The 22,341-nt window shown below is 38.7% G+C and overlaps 1 protein-coding gene across 1 annotated transcript in view; it reads right to left on the bottom strand.

The window, feature by feature from the left end:
• The window catches only part of CDH8 (cadherin 8, type 2), a 451,012-nt gene that overhangs the window by 204,073 nt on the left and 224,598 nt on the right, over positions 1-22,341 (bottom strand). Inside the window, exon 4 of the mRNA XM_006878719.1 lies at positions 15,997-16,116. Within this exon, the coding sequence (XP_006878781.1) occupies positions 15,997-16,116 (120 nt within the window). The remainder of the gene's footprint in view (positions 1-15,996; positions 16,117-22,341) is intronic.

The following is a 22,341-nucleotide window of genomic DNA, read 5'->3' as shown; positions in this document are numbered from 1 at the left end:
TATATATATGTTTGTGTGTTTGTATGTGTATATATACCTGTCTACCTATTTAAAAAAAACAAAAAACCACTAAAGCAATGTACGCATATATTGAGGAAAGAGTGCACAATCAGTACTGCATTTCTCTCCACTCATTAATTAGCAATCCCTGCTCTACATTAGCAAGGGCTTCTTCCTTCCTTGAATGCTTTATAAAAAGACCTAACTAACCGAGCGATGGTTTGATTCAATGCCTGCTTCTCCTGTTATTAAATACTTGCCCAGCGTTACTATCCCCAGCCTGGTATGTGGCATTTTCAAACATCACCCTATATCTGTGAGGGCTAATTTGTATTCTGCTGAGAATGAGAGCAAGGAAACAAAACGTGCAGATTTGTCCATTGTGTAAAATCATCATCACCATCATCATTTTTTTTCCACTTAAAGCTCATGATTGTATTTTGGTTAAACAGCACCATTTGACCATCTCAGCTGCTGTCTTTTCGAAATCCACAGGTGTCAGAGCACAAAAGTGTCTTATAAGACAGATAAGACCACAGCCAGCGTGTTAAAGTTAATGGAATGGAAAGGAAAGTTCCAATCATACTCTGTCACACACAATAAAGCTTTATCGCACACAGAAACTACTTTTAAAGAAACTCTCTAGATATTAAAAAAAAAATTCCATCTAATTATGGCTAGGCTTCCATCTCCCAACCAGTTCAACTCTGTTAACCTTATGGACACTAAAATAACTAATTTACTGAAGTCCACATTTCAGAACCTCATGTTCACATAAAACAGCTCAGCCTGTAATAAAACAATCACATTTACGATTGTGAGCAGAAAAATACACATAATCACAAAGCTAAAAATTACTCTAGTCTGATGCGGACATCACTGCTTTCAGGATGGTTCTTTCTTTGTTTTATTTATATTGCCACATGCTCCTAGTTTCTGCTGATGAAAATACAGCGATTGTGTCTTTTTTCACTATACTTGGTGTGATACTAGGCACACAGCAGTGTAAATAACCATTTATTCTATATATATTAATTAAACATGCATTTTTAGAGCTACTCATTAAAATATCTATCATTAACCATGCCATTTTCTAACTGCAATGAATATATTGTAAATCCTTAAGCTGAGACTTGTAAATGATGTTCTTCAACATCAGAGTCTCACTTCCATGTTTCTAACGACTACTGTTGCCTTGAGAATGTTTCTTTTTTTACAAAACTCTAATTTGAATAGGGAGCTCTGGTGGCCTCATAACTAGAAACTGTGCTGAAATCCGAAAGGCAAGTGGTTCGGATCCATCTGCCGCTCAACAGGAAAAGGATGGGTAATCTCCTCCTATGCTACTAACTGCCTCTGAAGACCCACCGGTGGGTCAGCTACAGGTCTATTCCGACTCAACAATACACAACAACAACACACAATTAGAACACGTCTATTTAACATTCTTAAATCATTCCTAACCCAAATTACCAACGCCGAGTTTTCTGGGATGTTTATGTCCCCTCCCTTCCTTTCGTGAGATCCTTGCTACGCTTAATATATAATACTAAAGAATTAACTCAAACTATTAAACATTTTCTTCATCGCACTTTAGATAATAAACAACATTACATCTGATTAATACAATTACAAAAAATTCTTTTACTTCAGTTGATTCGCATCTTCCAGGAGGTCAGAGCTGTATCCATCCAAAACACTGACTCCATCTCTGACAATGTAACTGCCTGATGATTAGGAACGAAGTCACAGCTAAAACTTCAGTGGGTTTCTGAGGCTGTGAATTCCAAGGGAGGAGACTGTCCACCCCTCTTCTTGGCTGTGGCTGGTGAAATCCACGTACTAGAGAGGCACAGACTTTGAGTTTGTAGTTTAACTCCCCTTGGACTATGCCAAATATAAAATTAATATTCATTTTATGTACGCTATAGAAATGTTTAGACGGCTTCTCCTTCTCCTCTTGGTTTCTCAGTCACTGTCTCATTAACTTCTTTTGTTTTGTTCATTTTCTTCTAACCTTCTCCCTCCATTTGCACCTAGGGAGACTGATGTCTGACAGATGTTGTCAGCAAACCCAGCTCTGACTTTCCCTAACGGTGCTTGGAGGACCTAACTTGTATATTTATTTCCTTATAAGCTACGTGAAGATCAAAGAAACCTCATCCCAGAGTAACAGAAAATGATAATAACAAAAACCAGGCCACTCATAAATAGTAGATTCAGTGCTCTTATAAGAAGTGACTAAAGAAAAGGTTAGCAATTCCAACCAACCAAAAGTCCCCTATAAAGACAATACTACTCCACAAGTAGTATGAGACACTAATACCATATGATGTCCATACTAGTGCTTTAGGAGAAATACTACTCTATCTCAGTGGATTGGACCCACTTAGTAGCAATGAGTTTGTTACAAGTTTAATTACAAAGTATGGTGTAGATAACAAGTCATATTACTTTGGCCTTTATTTAACTCTTCTCTAGTTTGCTTGCTAGAGGGTGGGAGGAAACATTTTTAACAATCATAAAACAATTATTCTGACTCTAACATTAAATCAACTCACTTTACCACATCCTATGGATATCAAACAGTGAGCTTAATTTTTGGTAAGGTGGGGTGTGCAAGGAGCCACCTGCCGAGCTTTCAGGGATGTGAGAATTTAATCAGAAAAGCCAGGGAGGGCAGCCTTGGTTATAGAAAGATATTGATAAATTCTAAGCACAGGATAACGATAAATTTAATTTTTTTTATTATACTCGCCAACATGTTGTCATCATTGAGTTATACAGTGAGTTTTTAATTTATGTAAGGGTGGATGTGTCAGAGGCAGTGAGATTGGCTCAGGATACAGCAGAGTTCAGATGTTCAGATTGCTAAGAGTTACAGATAACCCGAGGGTGGAAAAATTATTCATTCTCTAATTACCTACTCATTCATTCATCCATCCAGTCAACAAATATTTGGGAGCTGTATGTATCAAAAGATTATTAGCTATTTAACCTTGGCCATATCATTCATTTTCAGAATTCATACTTCTTTTTTTAAATAAGAGATTCTAAAGTAAGAACTTTAGAGAATGTAGAGACTAAATGAGAGAAAGTATAATGCCATTGGCACATGATTTGTTATTTTCTTTTTAAAATTTAGTGATCACTTTGGGTCCTTCTTCCTGAAACAGAAAGAAGGTGAGAAAAGGTAATGATTTTATTCTCTGACTTTCCTTTGATCCCAAACAAGCTTATTGCTGTTCTTTTGAGGTATTGAGTCTGACCCTCCAGTGGGTCAGAGACTGGAAAGGGCACAGGAGGAGACCGTTCATTCTAGTATTTGATCAGAACATGTGTTTATGCGTGGACTGTGTTTTACAGGGAATGTCTCTCCACTGACACATTTATTCCAAAATTCTAGAAACTTATACCTTTTTACTGTGCTAAAATGCAAACAGAATAAATAGCTTGTGGAGAGGAGATTGCCGCAAATGAGGAGAACAGTCTTTGGTTCCTTATCAAAACTTGCTGTCTGTAGGTCCTGGGCCTGATTTCTCTAGCGATAACCCCAGTCCTGTGCCAGCAGACTTAAAGAACCTTGGCATGTTTCAGAAGATGCTACCTCAAGCACTCCCTGGAAACTTGTTATTTTCTTTATGGAAGGGCCTGACGTGGGGCAGGAGGTTGGCAATTTCTGATAGAGTCAGCTGTCTAGTAAGTGGAGATTGTTCCACTTTTGGCCAGCACTGCTACAAAAAATAAAATAAAATAAAATAAACTCTTTACCCTTTCCTCTCTCTGTTTAATATGTGCCTTCCCAGAACTTTTCAACTGCAAATTCTGGGGGTTTTAATAGTACTGGATATTTGAATGTAAAGTTTCTGAAATGTGTTTCAAGCTATCTGTGACTGATGTACAAAAGCTTCCTGTTGTCCTAAGTAGAAATGTCAGATTTAAAACAGTGCCACTGTAAACAGAATGGCGAGACAAGGAACACTGTAATGGGATAGTTGAGAGAAAGGTCACCTTAAAGTGAACGGACAATCAGCTGTTTTGCGTATTGTAATTAACAACCTTAACAAGACACGCATAACTTTTCCAACTGGGAGCAAAGGAAGAGGAAGGAGGGAGAGGGAGAAGGACTACTTAAAGGTTCACACAAAGATAGATATGACTGTGGAGGGTCGACAGGTAAGATCAAGAGAGGACAAAGAGAGCAGCGACTAGCCAATGGACAGGAATCCGGGTGAAGGAAAAGGAAGGACACAGCAAGGTTTCCCTAAGACGTAAAAGATGGCATTATACAATGCAATTAATGTTAGAATGGAATAATCACATTTTCTTACATTTGACAAAATTAAAAATTGGTCTTTTTAAAGATCCATAATGATAAATTTATACAATGCAATTAATGTTATAAGAAGGAATAATCACTTCTTTATCTGACAAAATTAAATATTAATAATTTTAAAGATATATGACCAAAAGCAAAAGATAAAGTCTATAGGTCTAGCCTATAGTATAAACAGGCTGGCAAATACAGCCAGAAATGCACAGTCAGGAAAGGATAAAATTAATGAATGGGATCTTCTAAAGATTACGTTCCTATCCATATAGAAAACCTCTTTCCAGTAGGGTGACAGAAAACCTAGTGACTGGGAAGAAATATTTAACAAGGGTCTGATAATAAGCGTTGACCAAATGCTACAGGGCCTCCACAAGAAAAAGACTACTGATAATCCAATGACAAAATGGGCAAAAGACATGGAAAGTCTTTCCACACAGGAAGACATTCGGAGGACCAACAGACACATGAAAAATCAAAATCACTGGCAATCAGAGAGACGCAAAACAAAACCATAATGAGATATCATTTCACCCTAGTAGAAGTGGTCAACTTTAACAGGTCAGTAAGCAGTACATATTGGAAAGGATGTGGAAAGAATGAAACTCATGCACTGTTGGGAATTGTAAAATGGTACAACCACTCTGGAAGGTGGTCTGGTGTTTCCCCCAAAAGCTGAACATAAAAATTCCATATTGCTCAGCTTTTCCACTTTTACCAAGGAAACTAAACTGAGACACAAATGGAGATTTGTATGTCAATGTTCATAACAATGTTATTCACAAAGGCAAAAACATGGAAACAGCCTAAATGTCCAACAATAAACAAATGGATTGAGAAATTGTGGTATTCACAAGATATAATACTGTGCAGCACTCAGGAGCAATGATTCGGAAAATACTACATAAAATGAGTGAGACTGGAGAGCAATATGCTGAGTGGATTAGTCTCATAAGGACAAATACTGCATAAGACCATTATTATGAAAATAGAAGAACAACTAGTAAAATGTGTATGAAGGTCCAAGGAGAGAAAAGGAGGAAGCTGAGGGGCTGAAGGGAGGTAGAGGGGATACCACAGGGTCACTCAATTTGGTGGGCAGAGTGAAGGGGTGCAGGGAATGGGAAAGATCCAGTGGGGACTCAAAAAGATGGAGGAACGGTAGGCATAGATCAATTGTGATTACTTCTATTAAGTACAATGTATGGTAAAGATTGTATGACGCACTGTGAATGGAGGCAAGTGTGAAGCATAATGTATACACATTTTGTATGCAAATCCATATAAAATTTATAAAGAAAGACTTTTCAGAGTATAAATGTTCACTAACTATCATTTAAAGTAAAATATAAAGATATTCTTATCTACCAATTCATTTCTCACCATTGCTGAGCTGCTTGATTTTGTCTGCATATTTCTTCTTGGAAGTCTGCACTAGACAAATTCACTGGTTAGCCCCCTTGGCGGTAGAAATAATAATCTATGCAATCTTGATTTAAAACAAACCTGGTGTTTGCTATGTATTACTTAGGCTTAGAAGGCATAATAATGACTTAATTCCAGGAAGGCATTTCATGAAGACTCCATGAATTATCTTGATTTTTCTAAAAGAGAGCCATTTATTACAAATATTTTTTTTCTTCCCAAGGATTATTTTTTCTGAGCTCATTTTTACAGGTTCTACTGAGACAAATGTTATTTGTATCCAATGAAGAAAGATGGCCTGGGTTTCAAAAAAAGGTCAATGAATTAAGTTAGTTTATTTTTAAACAGGTCATTTTTCATACTCTTTCTTGCCTGGAGCAAAGTTAAGACTACCCGGCAACTTTACCCCGATTTCTTTAGATAATTAAGCATTCATTATTCACATGCCTTGCATTTCATTTTGGCTTTCCATCTTCAGTCACTTAGGATGGACTGCAACTGTTTGCTCAGTGCTGTCCTCCAATTAGTGCTGTTTAAACAAATGCCACATTTCTCCCTGTCTGTGCCCAAAATGTTACATGCAAACATATGGTGGTGAGGGTGGCAAGGGGGGAGGGACAACAACATCTAAAACAAAGAAAGCATTTTTAGAATAAAAATAAGCTTTTTTTAGTCTTTGTAAGTTCTGTCACAAGAGCTATTCATAAAATAATAATTTATTTTACAATCACTACTGTCTCATGATTTCTCTGCTACTACCCTGTTTCCTATGTTGATATGTGATTAAGATATGGACTTATTGCTAAGTCCAAAGGCCTTCATTCAAATCAGTGGCAACCTCTGGCGTGGGTTATGCCACTTAGAAAGTAGAGAGGGTACCAGAGAGGGCTGAAAAGTTGTAGATTGGAATCAGACAGACTCATTTTGAACCCTATTTCTAATACCTTCGGACAAAAAGTTATCAGAAACTTATGAAGTCTGTCCCTTCTATTCTCACCAGAAAAAGGATAAGGATATTAATTGTTGTTGCTGTTATTAGGTGTCATAAAGTTGGTATCCACCTTAAAATACTGTGTGGAATAAATTAATTAAATCTAAAGGTGCAAGTCAACTCAATTAGCAAATGCCAAAAATGTACAACCATTCAATAAATGAGGAATATGCTCATATTGTTGTTTTTAATTCTTTCTATTTTAATTTGACAAAGAACACTTTTCGCCTTATTTCTCTGAAACACAAGTTCCTAATTTGAAATATAGAGCTAGAAATCCCCTTTAGAATGCTCTGTCACACTCCAGAGTGCTAAGTACATGCAAGTGATTCTTTCCTGTCATTCTTCCACCATCATAGAGATCTCTGAAAAAAGGTTATATTAATAACCATCCTTTCCTTTTGTACCAGTCCAATAACCTTTGTATCTCCCTATGTGATCTAAACTAAATCTTGCCAAGTGATTGTCACACAGTCCAAGAATCATTTTTGCAAGTATAAGAATAGCATTGTGTTGCCAAGACACTTAAAACATAGTTTGAGACTTGGGGACAGCATGAATATAAGTCCTAAATGAGTCTCAACCACATTCACAGCTGAGAGATAAAATTGTGTTGTTTCCACCAGAGAAGCAGATGAAAGGAATACAGGCCTAAAATCACGCTCCATTCCATGCCTCTGTTCTTCACATATCAGCCCTACGACGCTAAAGATGTTTTGTCTTTCTCTCTTAACTCCTTTTGTCCTCCATTCATCTCACTAACATTCCCTTCTTTTGTTCTTTCTTCCTATCTAAAGCACATTGAAAGGGATTATTAAGAAATAGTGTTAGATTCAGTACTGCAAATATTGCCTCTCAGACTGTAAACCACTAAAGAATGAGTAGAAATGGTTGTACATAACCATTAATAATTGGAATATGGAATGTATGAAATCCAGAAGAATTATGAAAAATAACCAAAAAATTGTGGAAAGAAAATGAAACATTGTAGAAAATGAAATGGAATTACTGACATCCTAGGCAATAATGAACTGAGATGAACTGGTATCAGCCACTTTGACTCTTACAATTATATGATTATGCCACAAATGACAAAGTAAGGAAGAATGGAGTTGCATTCCCAGTCAAAAAGAACATTTCAAGATAGATTCTGAAGTACAATGCTATGAGTGATGGTCTACTACCCATACACATTCAAGAAAGACCTGTTAATATAATTATTATTCAAACATATGCACCTGCCACTAAAGTCACAGATGATGAAATAGAGGTCTCCTAGCAATTTGTGCATTCTGAAATTGATCAAACATGCAAAAAAGATTCATGAATAATAGATGGTGACTAGAATATAAAAGTTAGAATCAAAGAAGGACTGGTAGTTGGAAAATACAGACTTGGTGACAGCAATGAGGTTGGAGATAGAATGACAGAATTTTGCACAATGATAGATTCATTATAGATGCCTTTAAAAAAAAAAAATAAACAGTGAATATCCACATGAACCTCACTGGATAGGCTACACAAGAAACAGACTGACTGTGTAGTTGTTATGTGTATTCAAGTCACCTGTGACTCATAGCGACCCTGTGTACAACAGCTCTGAACCCTGCTCTATCCTGAGCTGACGTCATCATCTCTGACACACCTACCCCCCCATTACTCTAGTCACTCAGTCAATGTGCTGTCCCTCCACGCTCCCAAGTATAATGTCCCTCGCCAAGGACTGGTTCCTCCTTGCAACATGCCCAAAGAATGTCAGATGAAGCTTCAGAATCCTTGTCTCCATAGAGCAGCTTGGATTTACCTTCTCCAGGACAAACCTGTTTGTTCTTTTAACAGCCCACATTATACTCAATACTCTTCAGCAGCACCACAGCTCAAAGACATCAAATCTCCTTCTATCATGCCTAGTCATTGTCCAGCTTTCTGATGCATAGCAAGTAATTGTGAAGACCATGGCCTGGATCAGGCGCACGTTAGCCTCCAGACGGACATTGTGCTTCAGTACTCTAGATATGTCCCTGACAGCAGACTTTCCCAATGAAACACATCTTTTTATTTTCTGGCTGCTGGTACCAAGAGTATTGATTGTAAAGCCAAACAAACTAAAGCTGTTAACAATCTCAATCTCTTCACCATCCATTAATGGCCCAGTAGTGAGAATCTCTGTTTTCTTGATGTTGAGCTTCAGACCATATTGAAGGCTGCAGTCCTTGACCCTCTGCAGAAAGTACTTCAGGTCCTCCTCAGTTTTAGCAAGCCAAAGCTGTGTCATTTTAATAACAGAGGTTACTGATGAGTCTTCCTCCAATCCTGATGCCACATTCCTCCTTATAGAGACCAGACTCCCAGATAATCTGTTCCGCATATAGGTTGAAAAGGTATGAAGATAGGACACATCCCAGGCGTACACCCTTCTCAATTTTGAACCATGCAGTGTTTCCTTGCTCTGTTCTGACGACTGCCTCTTGGTCCAAGTACAGGATTCTCATAAGCACAGTCAAATGTTCTGGGATTCTCATTCTTCTCAGAGATACCCACAGTATTGTGATCCACAGTCAAATGCCTTTGCACAGTGAATAAATATGGGTAAATATAAGTATAGATAAATATCTTTCTGGCACTCTCTGCTTTTGGCCAAAATTCATCTGATAGATTAACTATACTTGCGGAAAATGCAACAGAGAAGCTTAATATCAGCAGTCAAAACAAGGCCAATGGCTGGGTGTAGTACAAATCATCAATTGCTATTGTTTCAATTAAAACTAAAGTTAATGAGAATTAAAACAAATCTACAAGAACCAAAATATTTTAGCCTATCCCATCTAATTTAAAAACCACCTCAAGAATACATTTAGTGTCCTGAACTAATAACGCTTGAAGATTAGATGAGTTGTGGGATAGAAGGAATACACAAAGTCAGTGTACCAAAATTAACTGGTTAGCACTGAAACATTTCATGAAGAAGTATATGTTCAAGAATCAAGGATATTGAGAGAAGTACAGGATGCACTGAAAGCAGTGGCAAAAAAAACCAAGACCCAGAAACTGATGAAATACCAATTGATAAGTTTCAATAAACAGATGTAGCCCTATACATGCAAGCTAAGAACAGCTACCTGAAAAACTGACTAAAAGAGATTGGTATTTATTCTAATTTCAAAAAACAGTGATTCAATCCAATGTGGATTGAATCCAAGTAATATCATTAATAATATATGTCAATAAAATCCTACTGAAGATTTAAAAATAGACACAACAGTACATCAACAGGAAATGGCTACAATTTCAAGTCAGATTATGAAAAGCCATGGTACAAGGGGTATCACTGCTGATGTCTGGTAGATTTTGGCTGAAAGCAGAGAATACCAGAAAAATGGTTATCTCTATTTATTCACTGTACAAAGGCATCTTATACACATGGGAGTACCAAAGCATGTAACTGTGCTCATGCAAAAACTATTATCTAGCCTCAAAAGCTGTTTTACAAAGAAAGTCAGGTAACACGTCCTGGTTTAAAATCAAGAAAAGCGTGCATCTGAACTGTATTCTTTCTCCATACCTATTTAATCTGTATGCAGAACAAATCATTCAAGAAACTATGTTATATGAAGAACAACATAGCATCAGGATTGAAGGAGGACTTATCAACAGTCTGCTGTATGCAGATGACATAACTTTGCTTGCTAAAAGTGAAGACTTGATGTACTTACTGCAGAAGGTCCAAGATTGCAGCCTTCAATATGGATTACATCCCAACATCAAGAAACTCAATTGTCTCAGCACTGGACTATGAGGTACTATTGTGAAAGATACAGTAAGACTGAAGTTGTCAATGATTTCATTTTACTTGAATCTTCAACCAACATTTATGTTAACAGCAGTCAAGGAATCAAATGATGTGCTGCATTAGACAAATCTGCTGTCAAGGGCCTCTTCAGAGTACTAAGAGCCAACACGTCAGGTTAAAGACTAAATTGCACCTGATCTTTTCAATGACTTTATGAGCATATAAGAACCGTACAATGAAGAAGTACGACAGAAGAAAAACTGGTATGTTTGTGATAAGGCATTGGAGAAGAGTACTTGAATACGACCACCAGAAGAACAACAGGTCTGTCTTGGAGGAATTCAACCAAGGGTTTCCTTAGAGACACAGACGGTGAAGCTTCATCTTCTATCCTTTGCGCATGTGTCTGGAGAGGCGAATCCTTGGGAAATTACATCATTCTGGGAGAAGTCATAGAAAGAGAGGAAGATTCTTAACAAGAGCAATGACTAAACCAACAGGCTTAAACATATTTGAGATGGTGGAGATGGCAAGGATCTTATCTGTTGTTAACAGGGTTGCTATGAGTTGGGGGTGACTCAGTGGCACCCACCAACCACAAGAGGCTGGAAATATTATGCTTGAAAGAAAGTAAAATGAATTTTGCAGATAAACTCCTTCTCTGATAGACTATACTTTCTAGCAGAACTGGGATTAAAAAAAATAGAAAAAAGCAATATTTAAGATCACAAATGATGAGAAACTCAAATAAGAGCATGAAAAGAACAAACGGAAGAGTTGTGCGTATCCCTAAGTCAGTAATGAAACAAAAGAAAGAATTCTATTTGAAGTAGGGAGATCAAGAATCTGACAGCAAACAAATAATTCTATATAGTGAGAGTGGAATGATCAAAGAGAAGCAGAATTTAACTACTGAAAAGTTTAGAGCTCCTAAATTATAGTTTCCTTTTTCTATACTTGGAATCCTCTAACATCAAGAGCCTGGGGTCAGTGATCACTGGACTAATTTGTCATTCTTGATTACAGCAAAAGTAGTCACTGTCACAATATTGATCATGTGGTTGCAGGTCTGACCTTTGCATGTATGTTCCAAATCTTGATGGGAAAAGGAACTGGGGCAAGACTCTATATTAGATGTAATGCTTAATAATATTCAGTCACTATTTTCTGATTCAATGTTGCTAGCAGCTCCATTCATGTAGTTAAGACATCCATTTCAGGGAGCGCTTTGTTAAGCAATTTAATAGGCATGTTGGTGTTGGTGTTGTTATGTGCTGTCGAGTCACCTGTGATTCATTGTGACCCTATGTACAACAGCCCTAAACCCTGCTCTATCCTGTGCCAATCTTACTGTCTCTGACACACCTACTCCCATTATCCCAGTCACTGAATCAATCCTTCTCATCGAGGGTCTTCCTCTCCTGAGCTGTCCCTCCACCCTCCCAAGCATATCATCCCTCTCCAAGGACTGGTCCCTCCTTGCAACATGTCCAAATTCTGCTAGACGAAGCTTCACAATCCTTGTCTGACATACTCAATTTTACTCCCTCCCGTTTTGTGTCTTACAACAGCAACACCCCAATAAACCATCTGCACACCTAAATTTATCTCAATATCAATTGCCTAGAGGATCCAACCAATACCTTTGTTCATCTAAGATGGTAAAATAGTAATTCTTTTCTATATTCTTGCCAAATAATGACAAAAAGAATAAAGGCAAATACTATTTGTTACTATCTTCTTTAAGATTGGGAAAGGATAGAGCAGGGCTTAGGGCCATTGTACATAGGGTTGCTATGAGTCTCAAGCAACTCGACGGGACATAAGAACAACAACAACAATCTTTTGTGCTTTTATAGAAAAAAAAAAGTAAAATTGTTTGTGTAACCCAATTCTGAGTAGCTCTTGTGCTCGCCCCACTAATATACTCTTTCTTATACCCTGACCATGTCTCTCTCTTCTATGAATCTCAAAACAAGTCTAGAAAGAAAGAGAGAAAAGTCTCCAATATGGAGTCAAAGTTAGATGCTGGGAACAACTGCTTTTATTGTAAGACAATATTTAGGAATTTACACAAGAATTTTACATTTCTTTTATTTAAACAAAATTAATATTTTAATTGTGATGTTAACAAACGTTTACAGAGAAGTTAGATTTCATTATTGCACATTTTAACACCCCTCCTTCCTTCCATTTCCCCTAATTCACTTTAAAAGAAAACAAAAAAACCCAAACACAAAAAACAACCAAAAACTGTTACACAACTACCTCCCTCCCTTCCCTCTGTCCCCTGTGCTCTTTGTAATAATATATCTGTTGTATGTATAATGCCTAATCATAAATCCCTTTTAGACAGAGCTTTCTTTCATCTGTTCCAGTGCAATGGTCATTATCTACCCACTTTTATCCAACTCTTCTCCCAATTCCCCGTGTCAGACCTGCTTTATAACAGTGGTGCTATGCAGTATTTGTCCTTGTATGAATAGATACCATTTACGTTTGTGCTAGAGGAAGAAGTTAGTCTGATGATTTCTTGGTTATTGAGTTTAGCTCCTATTCCAATTCCATTGTGTTGGCTTGGTTAGAAAACAAACAGGACACCTCAACTTTAACCACTCAAACAATACTTATTGAGCAACTACCATTCCTGTTCTTCAAGACTTATTCATTTATAAGTCAGATATTTTTGTACCTGTCAAATTAGAAATGAGAAGGCTAAATCAGTAATGCCTAGAGCTGGCCCACTGTGCATTAAGACAGACACCCGTGCTTCTGAGCAGAGAAGTAAATAATTAGATGTTGTTGGTCAAACAGTAATAATATATGTCAACAAAGCTTAAAGTACTCTAATTTTCTGTCAAGTAAGAGCTTTTATTCTCTTTGTACCACAGTGGGAACATAGAAGGCTGTTGCACTGTCTGGAGACTTTAATCCACCAGTAGATTCCAGGAAGAGGGAAAGGCAATCACCTCCTGTGTGATTTAAAGGCTGCTGAAAACCTGATGACCCTGGAAGGTCATCTGTGAGTTGGTTGATTCCAACTCGACAGAAATGAGTTTTTGAGTTTGATCCACCATGGATATGTATTCTTTAGGATACAAGTTCTTTAACTTCCTTCTATTTAGGTATGTTTAACAAAAAAAAAATCCTAAGAAAACAAAAATATGATCTTATAAAACAAGTAGCTGTAAGACAATGAAGGGGTGTATACAACATAGCCTAGACAGGTGTCAGGGAGGTTTTCCTGGGGTGAAGCCTGTAACACCTCTTGGCTCCCTAGAGAGAAAAGGGGAAGAAAGGGAGCTGAGAAAGGAGGTTTGAGTACCATGAAAACATTCTTGCCAGGAGTGGAATGTGTCATTTTGGAGCTGAACACATGCTCTACCAAGCACCTCATGCACACAACAAGGCCAGCACGTGTGGAGATGTCCAAGGGATGCTGGGCCTGCTAACACTGAAGGAAAGAAAGACTGCACTGGCAGAGAGAGAACAAGCTTTCCACTAGGGCTTGGACTCTCAGCTCTGGTGGTCTAGTGGTAGGAAGCTGCACTGCCAAACCCCCAGGTACACGGTTCGATGAATCCACCAGCTGAATACTACACCAGAAAGATGAGCTATCTTCTCCTGTGCAATTTACTGTCACTAAAAACCTGCTGGAGGGTCAGCTATTTTGGGTCAGTTCCAACTTGACAGCACACAACAACAACAAACTGTAAAAGAGTCGATCTCTGCTAAAACCATTGACTTTTGGTAGCTCTGTTACAGCAGCCCTAGATAGCTAATACGACACCCACAAGAACGGTATCTCACAATGACTGGCGAGGTGCTTGCAGGTGGAGCTTAGGTTTGGCAATTTGGACTTCCTGTGCTTAGCTCAGTGTGTGTGTTTACGCTCCCTGGGTACTTGCTGGTGGTATATTCTCCCTTTACGACTAGAGAGAGTGAACGAGAGTCCGCGTGAACCACTGGTAAGGAACAAAGGAGAAAATGGTTTGACTCCACTAAAACAATTAATACATGTAGGTCTTCAAAACCCCTCCACCGTAATTACTGCCTAAAACACTGTGAAGTTCAAAGGAATCTCAGTGGCTTTGAAATTAAGGGCTTTAGTAAGAGTCCCAAGTCTTCCACTGTGACTTGGGCTAAGTAAGTAATAAGACAGTTCCAGATATTTTTTTTGCCTCCTTCACACTCAGAGCTGATTATCTGCTCTTCCTCTTCCTTGAGGTCATAAAGGGACCCAGATGAGATGAAGTTTATGATAGACTTCCTTCTAAGCTGAGGAATAACATATAATTATGCCTCTAATTAATGCATTTTATGAGTCCTTTCCTCTTTCTAAATCTAAATTCAATTTAAGTCATGACCTATTTATGTATAAGTGTACTTCCCCCCCACACACACTTTTTAATGCATGAGGATTTTACTCTTTGGTTTTTTTTTTTAAATTAAAAAAGCAAAGGGAGGCTTTAACATTTTAATTTAATTAATAATTGACTTAATGGTAAGAAATGGAAACTTATTTTTATAATGCTGAAAACACATCAATCAAAGAAACAAGGCTATCTACATATATGCCTGCATATTGAATTTTTCTCTCTGGAAATTTGTAGCTACAGCTATCAGTTTTTAAAGAAAAGACATGCACATAATACTATCCTTAGTAATAATTTTAAGTGTGTTATTTAAAGAAAGAATGTTCCCTGGACTTAGCCTTCTAAGGAAACAGTTTCATTGTCTTAATAGACTGTTAAAATAAAACTGTATTTCCCCAAAACTCAAGTTATCAAGTTATTTTCCAAATCACGAAAAATGTTGGCATTATTACTCTCTTATTTTTTTGTATGTTTGTTCTAAATAGCTTCTTTTGCACTTTCTAAAATTTTTAGTATCAGATTTTATTGGTCATTGGCCAACAGTCATTGACCATTAATTTTTAGCCATGCTAACACCATCATAATAGTAATCATAATATTTTCATAAAAACTAATATCCCATCTTCATAGATGAGTAATCTAATAGCAAATGTGATGACACAGGCATACACCTCTATTTGACATTACGCATATCATCCTTATCGTAACACCATAATGTAGGTCTCATGCCCATTTTACAGACTTAGAATTGAAGGTTACACAGATTTATAAAATACTTCCAAACTTCTCCCAACCAATACAAAACTGAGTTGTTACATACCTTTAGGTTTGTCTGATGTAAACATTATTTTTTAATCCAAGATGAAGAAAACAAATCCCTATAAAAGACTGCGATTTGTTTTATTCAGGATCACAGAGATATGGTACTTGCTCTGTACCTCACAGAGTAGAGATAACATGTTCAAATCTTATTGATACAGGCAGTAAAGTACTTAACCATAACATTTCATAATCCAAATCCCAAGAAAAGTCTTTCCCTGAAGCAAAGACATGGTAAATAGAATTCAAAATGTAGGCCACAAACCTGTTTCAGGCTCAATGGAAAAATAAGGCTGTCCTTCCAAGATACTGTACACCAACTTTGCACTGTTTCCATAAACTGGGTCATCAGCGTCGGTGGCTGTTACATTAGTGACAGACGTACCTAATTTAAAAAAAGGGGGGGGATGAGAAAAGATAATAATTAACATATCATTCTTTGCCAAGAGCTAAATTTTGCCAAGAACATCACACATAAATCCTGTGTGGTAAGAAGGCGGCAAAGGAGCCTCCTTTTAAAATGTGGAGACGAGTCATTCTGTACAAACTTCAACAAAGCCCAAGGTTTTTTACAGGAAAGCAAGGCTGTAGTACCATATAAAAAAGAGCCCTTTCTCTAGTTGTATTAGCTAATATTCCTTTGTAGCTTTCATTTTTAATCTATCTATTAGATTCATATGTGCTTCAAGAATGTGCAGGGGAAAATCAAAGGAATATATAATATATGGTTAATAACATAATGTAGTATGCAGCAGTTAGTTTTTGCAATGATACAACAGAACGTTCATGGAACATCTGGATATCGAAGAAAGCAGGAAGATGTATCCAAAGAATATTCTACCTCGTTTTATTTAGTTCTTAAGACCATAGCTAGATTGTTGTTGTTAGGTGGTATCAAGTCGAATACTAGTAATAGCAACCCAATGAACAACAGATCTGAACCCTGTCCTACCCTGTGCCATCATTATAATCTCTGAAACACCCAAGGCCATTGCTGCTGTCACTGTGTCAACCCACTTGGTCGAGGGTCGTCTTCTCCTTCACCATTCCACCACCCTCCCCAGCATGATGGCCCCTCTTCAATGAATAACCTTTCCTAACAACATGTCCAAAGTATATGAGACAAAGTTGGTGTTTTCTTTGCCTCCAAGGAACACTCTGGCTGCATTTTCTCTAAAGCATATCTGTTTGGGGGTTTTTTGGCAGTCCATGGGGCATTTAGCACTCTCTATATTTTTTTAAAAAATGGTTTTTTTTGATGATTTTTAATTCTATTATATATGTTTACAGTATATTCTTTCCATTTAATTTTTCCCCATTCATTCATTGCTGCACATTTTCCTCCCTGTCCACCCCTCCCCCCAGTTCATTTTTTTCTCTTTGAAGAAAAAAACAATTCTTTCATTGTTATACAATCCCCCTCCAGTCCACTTACGCATTTCTTTTTCTATAATCTTGTCATGAAAATAATCTCTGGAGACTAAGATGAGTCTGATACAGGTCATGGTCTTTGCAATCACTTATTATGCATCAGAGAGTTGGAAAAGGACTGAGGAGGATAAAAGGAGAATTGATGCCTTTGAGCTGTGTGGTGCTGGAGAAGAGTATTGAGGGTACCATGGACTGCTAGGAAAACAGAGAGATTCATCTTGAAAAGGGTCAAACCGGGTGGCTCCTTGGAGGCAAGGATTCTGAGGCTTCGTCTAACATACTTTGGACATGTTGTAAGGAGGGACCGGTCCTTGGAGAGGGACATCATGTTTGGGAGGGTGGAGGGACTGCGCAGGAGGGGAAGACCCTCTATGAGGTGGATTGATTCAGTGACTGGGGTAATTGGGAAGGGTGTCAGAGACAGTGCAATTGCTACAGGATAGAGCAGGGTTTAGGGCTGTTGTACTTAGGGTTGCTGTGAGTTGCAAGTTACTTGATGGTACATAACAACAACAACATATTCCTTTTAAATAGTTCTCTCCCTCATCAGTTTCAATGCAGTATACATTATTTATCCCTTTTTTTCTTAGATCCCCCACCCTCCCCCAAGCCCAATGTCAGTCCTGTTTTACAATTGTGGCACTATGCAAGTATTTGTCCTTCTACGACTGAGATAGTTCACTCAGTTTAATGTCCTCCAGGGTCACCCATTTTGTATAATATTTCATGAGTTCTTTGTTTTTCAATGCAGCATAGTAGCACTCTTATCCAAAGCCACAGTTCAAAGGTATAAATTCTTCTTCTGCCATCCTTAGTCAAGCTCTTAGCTGTATAACAAGTCACTGAAAAGATCATGGCCTGAATGAAGCAGGCTCACCTTAGTCCTCAAACTGACAACAATACTTCTCAATAACTTGAGAGGTTCCTGACTACAGACATTCCCAGTACCACAAATCTCCTGATCTCTTGACTGCTGGAATCAAGGGTGCTGATGGAAACCCCTATTAATCAGCCTGTGTAGGTAATTAAGCATTATGGGCAAACAGCATCAAACACATTTTAAGATTCATTTTCTATGATCCATTCTCTCTTTTGTTAAAAAAAGGAAGACCTATGACTTGCGTAAAAAAAGGTACACATATTAAACCAGACTATGATCTTAAGAAACTTGCACTTTGAGGAAGAGGAGGGCAGAGGGGAGAGCACACAGCCACACGCAACTGTAGTGAATGCAAGGGCATCAATTGTGAACCCATCACTCAGTGTGGCTGTGGGCGGATCCTCAGGAACACCATTTGACTAGAAGGATCAAAGGTCAAGTTCAGGCCTGCAAGGAGAGGAGGGAAAAGCCCAAGCCGAACAAGAACAAGGTGGGATGACATCTTTTGGGAAATGATGAGAAGCTGTGAAATTGGGCGAGGCTGATGTGGCCACGAGAATCATGTTCTACAAGAAAAGGACCAATTTTCTCCTCATTCATTAAGCACGGGGCACATGAGAGTGACTGCATACTTATTTGGTAGTTGAATGCATGAGTAAGTGAATGAATTACCTAAGATGTCATTACAAATGGCACATAGCAATCACAGATCGACTCCTAGGAAAGGGATCTCAGTGCTTCCATAAAGAAGGTTTTGGAAGGAGTGCTCTCCTATTAATATCTGTGTCGAAGTAAAATAGACCAGATGAGACAGAAGAACGTGTTGAAGATGGTATCACATCAACATGATCCCCGGTAGTGCAGTGTACAGCATGCTGGACCGCTAACAGAAAAGCTGGTGGTTCAAATCCCCTTTGCTCCACAGATCAACAATGAGCAGTCAGATTTACTGTCTCAGATTCCTGATGAAGGGAACTGACTCAGCAGCAAAAAGTTTGTGTTGGTAAATGATAACAACAAAGGCTGCAGCGGATGGCATTGAATATCTGGAGCTGGGTGGCCAGTAACGAATGGGGGCTGACTCATAGACCCCAGCATCAATAGTATATTGCTTATATCATTTTAAGTAGTTCTGTGTTCTTGGGGAAGTCATCTCTGCGTAACTCATTGCCTTTAAGTTGGAATCAATCCACAGCTGCCCTGCTGTTACAATTCTGAAGCTAAAAATTACATGAGAGGAGCTTGTCCATAAATCTCCTGTATGTTACTGCTGTTGTTGTTATGTGTGTCAAGTCGCTTGTGACTCATAGCGACGTTATCCTGTGCCAATCTTTCTGTCTCTGACATATCTACTCCAATTATTCCAGTGACTAAAGCGATCCATCTCATCGAGGGCCTTCCTCTCCTGCGCTGTCCCTCCACCCTCCCAAGCATGATGTCCCTCTCCAAGGACTTATCCTGCCTTGCAACATGTCCAAAATATGTGAGATGAAGCTTCAGAATCCTTGCCTCCCAGGAGCAGCCTCTTTTCACCTTCTCTAGGATGAACCTCTTTGTTCTCCTAGCAGTCCATGGAATATCCAATACTCTTCTCCAGCACCACAGCTCAGAGGTTCAAAGGCAGCATAGTTTCTCCTGAACAGACCTGGTGTATTCCAACCCAGCAGCTTGACCTGTGGGTTACCAACACAACCCACTGTAGATGGTACCCCTGGAATTCTCTACAAGTAAGAAAACGTTGTGAAACTGCAGTTCCCTGCTCTGTAAAAAGGGAAGCATTACTAATTTCCCCATTATAAGTTTGGGATCACTGATTATAATAATATATGCAAATGCAGAAGAGGTCCTGACACATCTGGTATTTCGGAGCGCTATCACTAATGTGAAATGTACGCTGGGGGTGTGTGCATTGGTGAGCGAATAATAAAACTCTTCTGCACTTTTAAGAAGTGGCGAATGTGATAATTTATAATTAGATGTCTTTTTGCTTAATGCCTTTAATAATAGCATATTTCCTCAAGTTTAGAGGAAAACAGAAGGAAATAATCCCAAATGATTTTGGTTAGAAATTAGTTCCTTTAAAAATTGACCAACAGAGTACATGCACACCCATACTCATATACATGCAATCTCATTTTCTCTCATGTAATCTGAGCCATAGTTGACCAGACAGCCCCTCATAACAAGTTTTCTTTGCAGTACAAGATGAACAATAGTGATTCAAAAGCGCATATATAGAATTTAGGAGGTGATGAGGGCGTGTTGGTAGAGGAAGAACAACTTGAAAGTAGGAGAGACACCAGCGAACTACATATGCAGTAATTGGTGAATGGGTGTATGTTCTCAACAAAAAGAAACATTAAAAACAAACAAACAAAAAAACCAACCCAAACAGCCAAAACCCAAACCCAAACATTTTTCTGGGCCCCAAAGTGACATATTTTTGGATCCAGTAAGCACAAGGCTAGACACGAGGCCTATCATCGGTTTGTGTTTCTCAATGCTATTTAAGTGGCTGACACTCAAATGAAAACTGTATCCCACAACTCAGACAAATCCCAACGCTGGCCAGGATGAAGTGCTGGGCTGGGAACCGCACCAGGACAAAGACTAGGGTTTACCCACATCCTCATGCAGGCTATTTCTGCCTCAAGTCTGGCTTCCCAGGAAATCCACATCCTTCAACTTTAGACAACTGGAAATGAAAAGGCAGCACTACATTCCGTCAAGGCTGATATTTCTCCTAATAGTGATTCAGGACTGTTGATACACCTGTACGTTGGAATAGATGTGTGTGGAGGTTTTGTGGATGCATTTATCAAGCGATTACCCAGAGGGGGAAAATGGATGCTTTGAGGTTAATCTTGCAGCAGAAAAGATTTCTAGTCAAGCTGTGGTATAGGCTTCTCCATGGAAATGCATGCAGAATGCAGACCACGGAGGCAAATTGAAAAGTGAAAACCTTGCAGGATAATGTTTCTTCAAAGCGGCAAGTGTTGGTGTGTGATAAATAGAGCCCTGAGTAATACCCAGGAAATATAACAACCAGGATTCTCTGTTTGTGTTTTCATTTGGAACTGTTTTTATCCCTTTGTCGTGGATACAAGAGACTCATTTAGCTGGTGACTATAAATTTGACACTGTGCCATTTCTCCAAGAAAGCCCTTATTATGATCCAACTTGATGCTGATTCTAATTATAATAATATAGCTGTTGTATTTCCAGCTGTTGTCAACAAAAATGATCCCTGTCACCACAATTCAGCCTGCTAGGGTCAAGTCAAGTATGAACGCGTCAGTTTCAAGATGAATTCGGCTCTTAACAAACTCATTTTTCCCCTCCCGCATTTAATTTGTTATCAGTTAGGTGAAATTTACCAGGGCACAGCTTGGGTTTTACTAGCCGGGGGGCTCACAGCATTCTCTGCCTCTTACCACACCTGAAGACTCCAACCCCCCAGTAACGACAGCACACCCTCCCAACAAAATTAACCATCAAAGATTTTACACTGTCAGGTTAGAGGTTCCAGTTTGCTGACAAACCAAGATGAAAGGCTTTCAGGAAAATAAGATGTCGGGGTCTGGGTAGTGCAGCTCTGTCAGCGAGGCTATACTTTTTATGAGCAAGTCAGCACACCAATTCTGCACATTATTCAGAAAGAAAAATGCTGGCACTGACACCCTGAGCAAGAAAACAAAGGGCTGGTGCAGCATGGAAATGTGCACATTGGAAAAGCTCACCCTCTCAGGATGAGAGGAACACAGGGCCCCATTTGCAAAGAGTCATTTGCAATCCATTTCCACAGAATAAGCAGGCCAATAGCAGGTGGGAAAATAAAGACGCAGAAGCTTGGCAATGACTGATACTCAGAGAGACATGCATTCCTGGCCTCCCATAGTCCTCTTCAAACTTCTGAATTGACCTTCTGGCTTTCTGATGCAAGTTCCCACTGCCTAAGTCAGAGAGACAGTGTCTGACATTATCAGCAGCAAATGTCTCACTTAAACATTCGCACATTGCCAAGATCAGAGGCCTACTGGGTCACTGCTAAGGTGCAGCTGACTTCATTATTTTAATAAAACTAAACCCTCAAGCCAATTTCCCTTATTTCCTCCTTATTAGTCCCCCTCCCCCCTAGTACTCTTGTGGTGCAATAGGTAATGGGGCTCAGGGGTAACCATGACAACCTTTTTTGGTGGTTGTTGAATGGCAGAGCAATCATTTCCTAAGACCAGCATAACTTGTTGACGCTTAAATTATCGCCTACTAGGAGCTGAAGCGTCAGGCCTGGCTTGTTTA

The sequence above is a fragment of the Elephantulus edwardii genome, unplaced genomic scaffold (assembly GCF_000299155.1).
Source record: "Elephantulus edwardii isolate Elephantulus edwardi_28Jun2011 unplaced genomic scaffold, EleEdw1.0 scaffold00001, whole genome shotgun sequence".
Lineage (NCBI taxonomy): Eukaryota > Metazoa > Chordata > Mammalia > Macroscelidea > Macroscelididae > Elephantulus > Elephantulus edwardii.
This window is presented reverse-complemented; position numbering and strand designations above follow the sequence as displayed.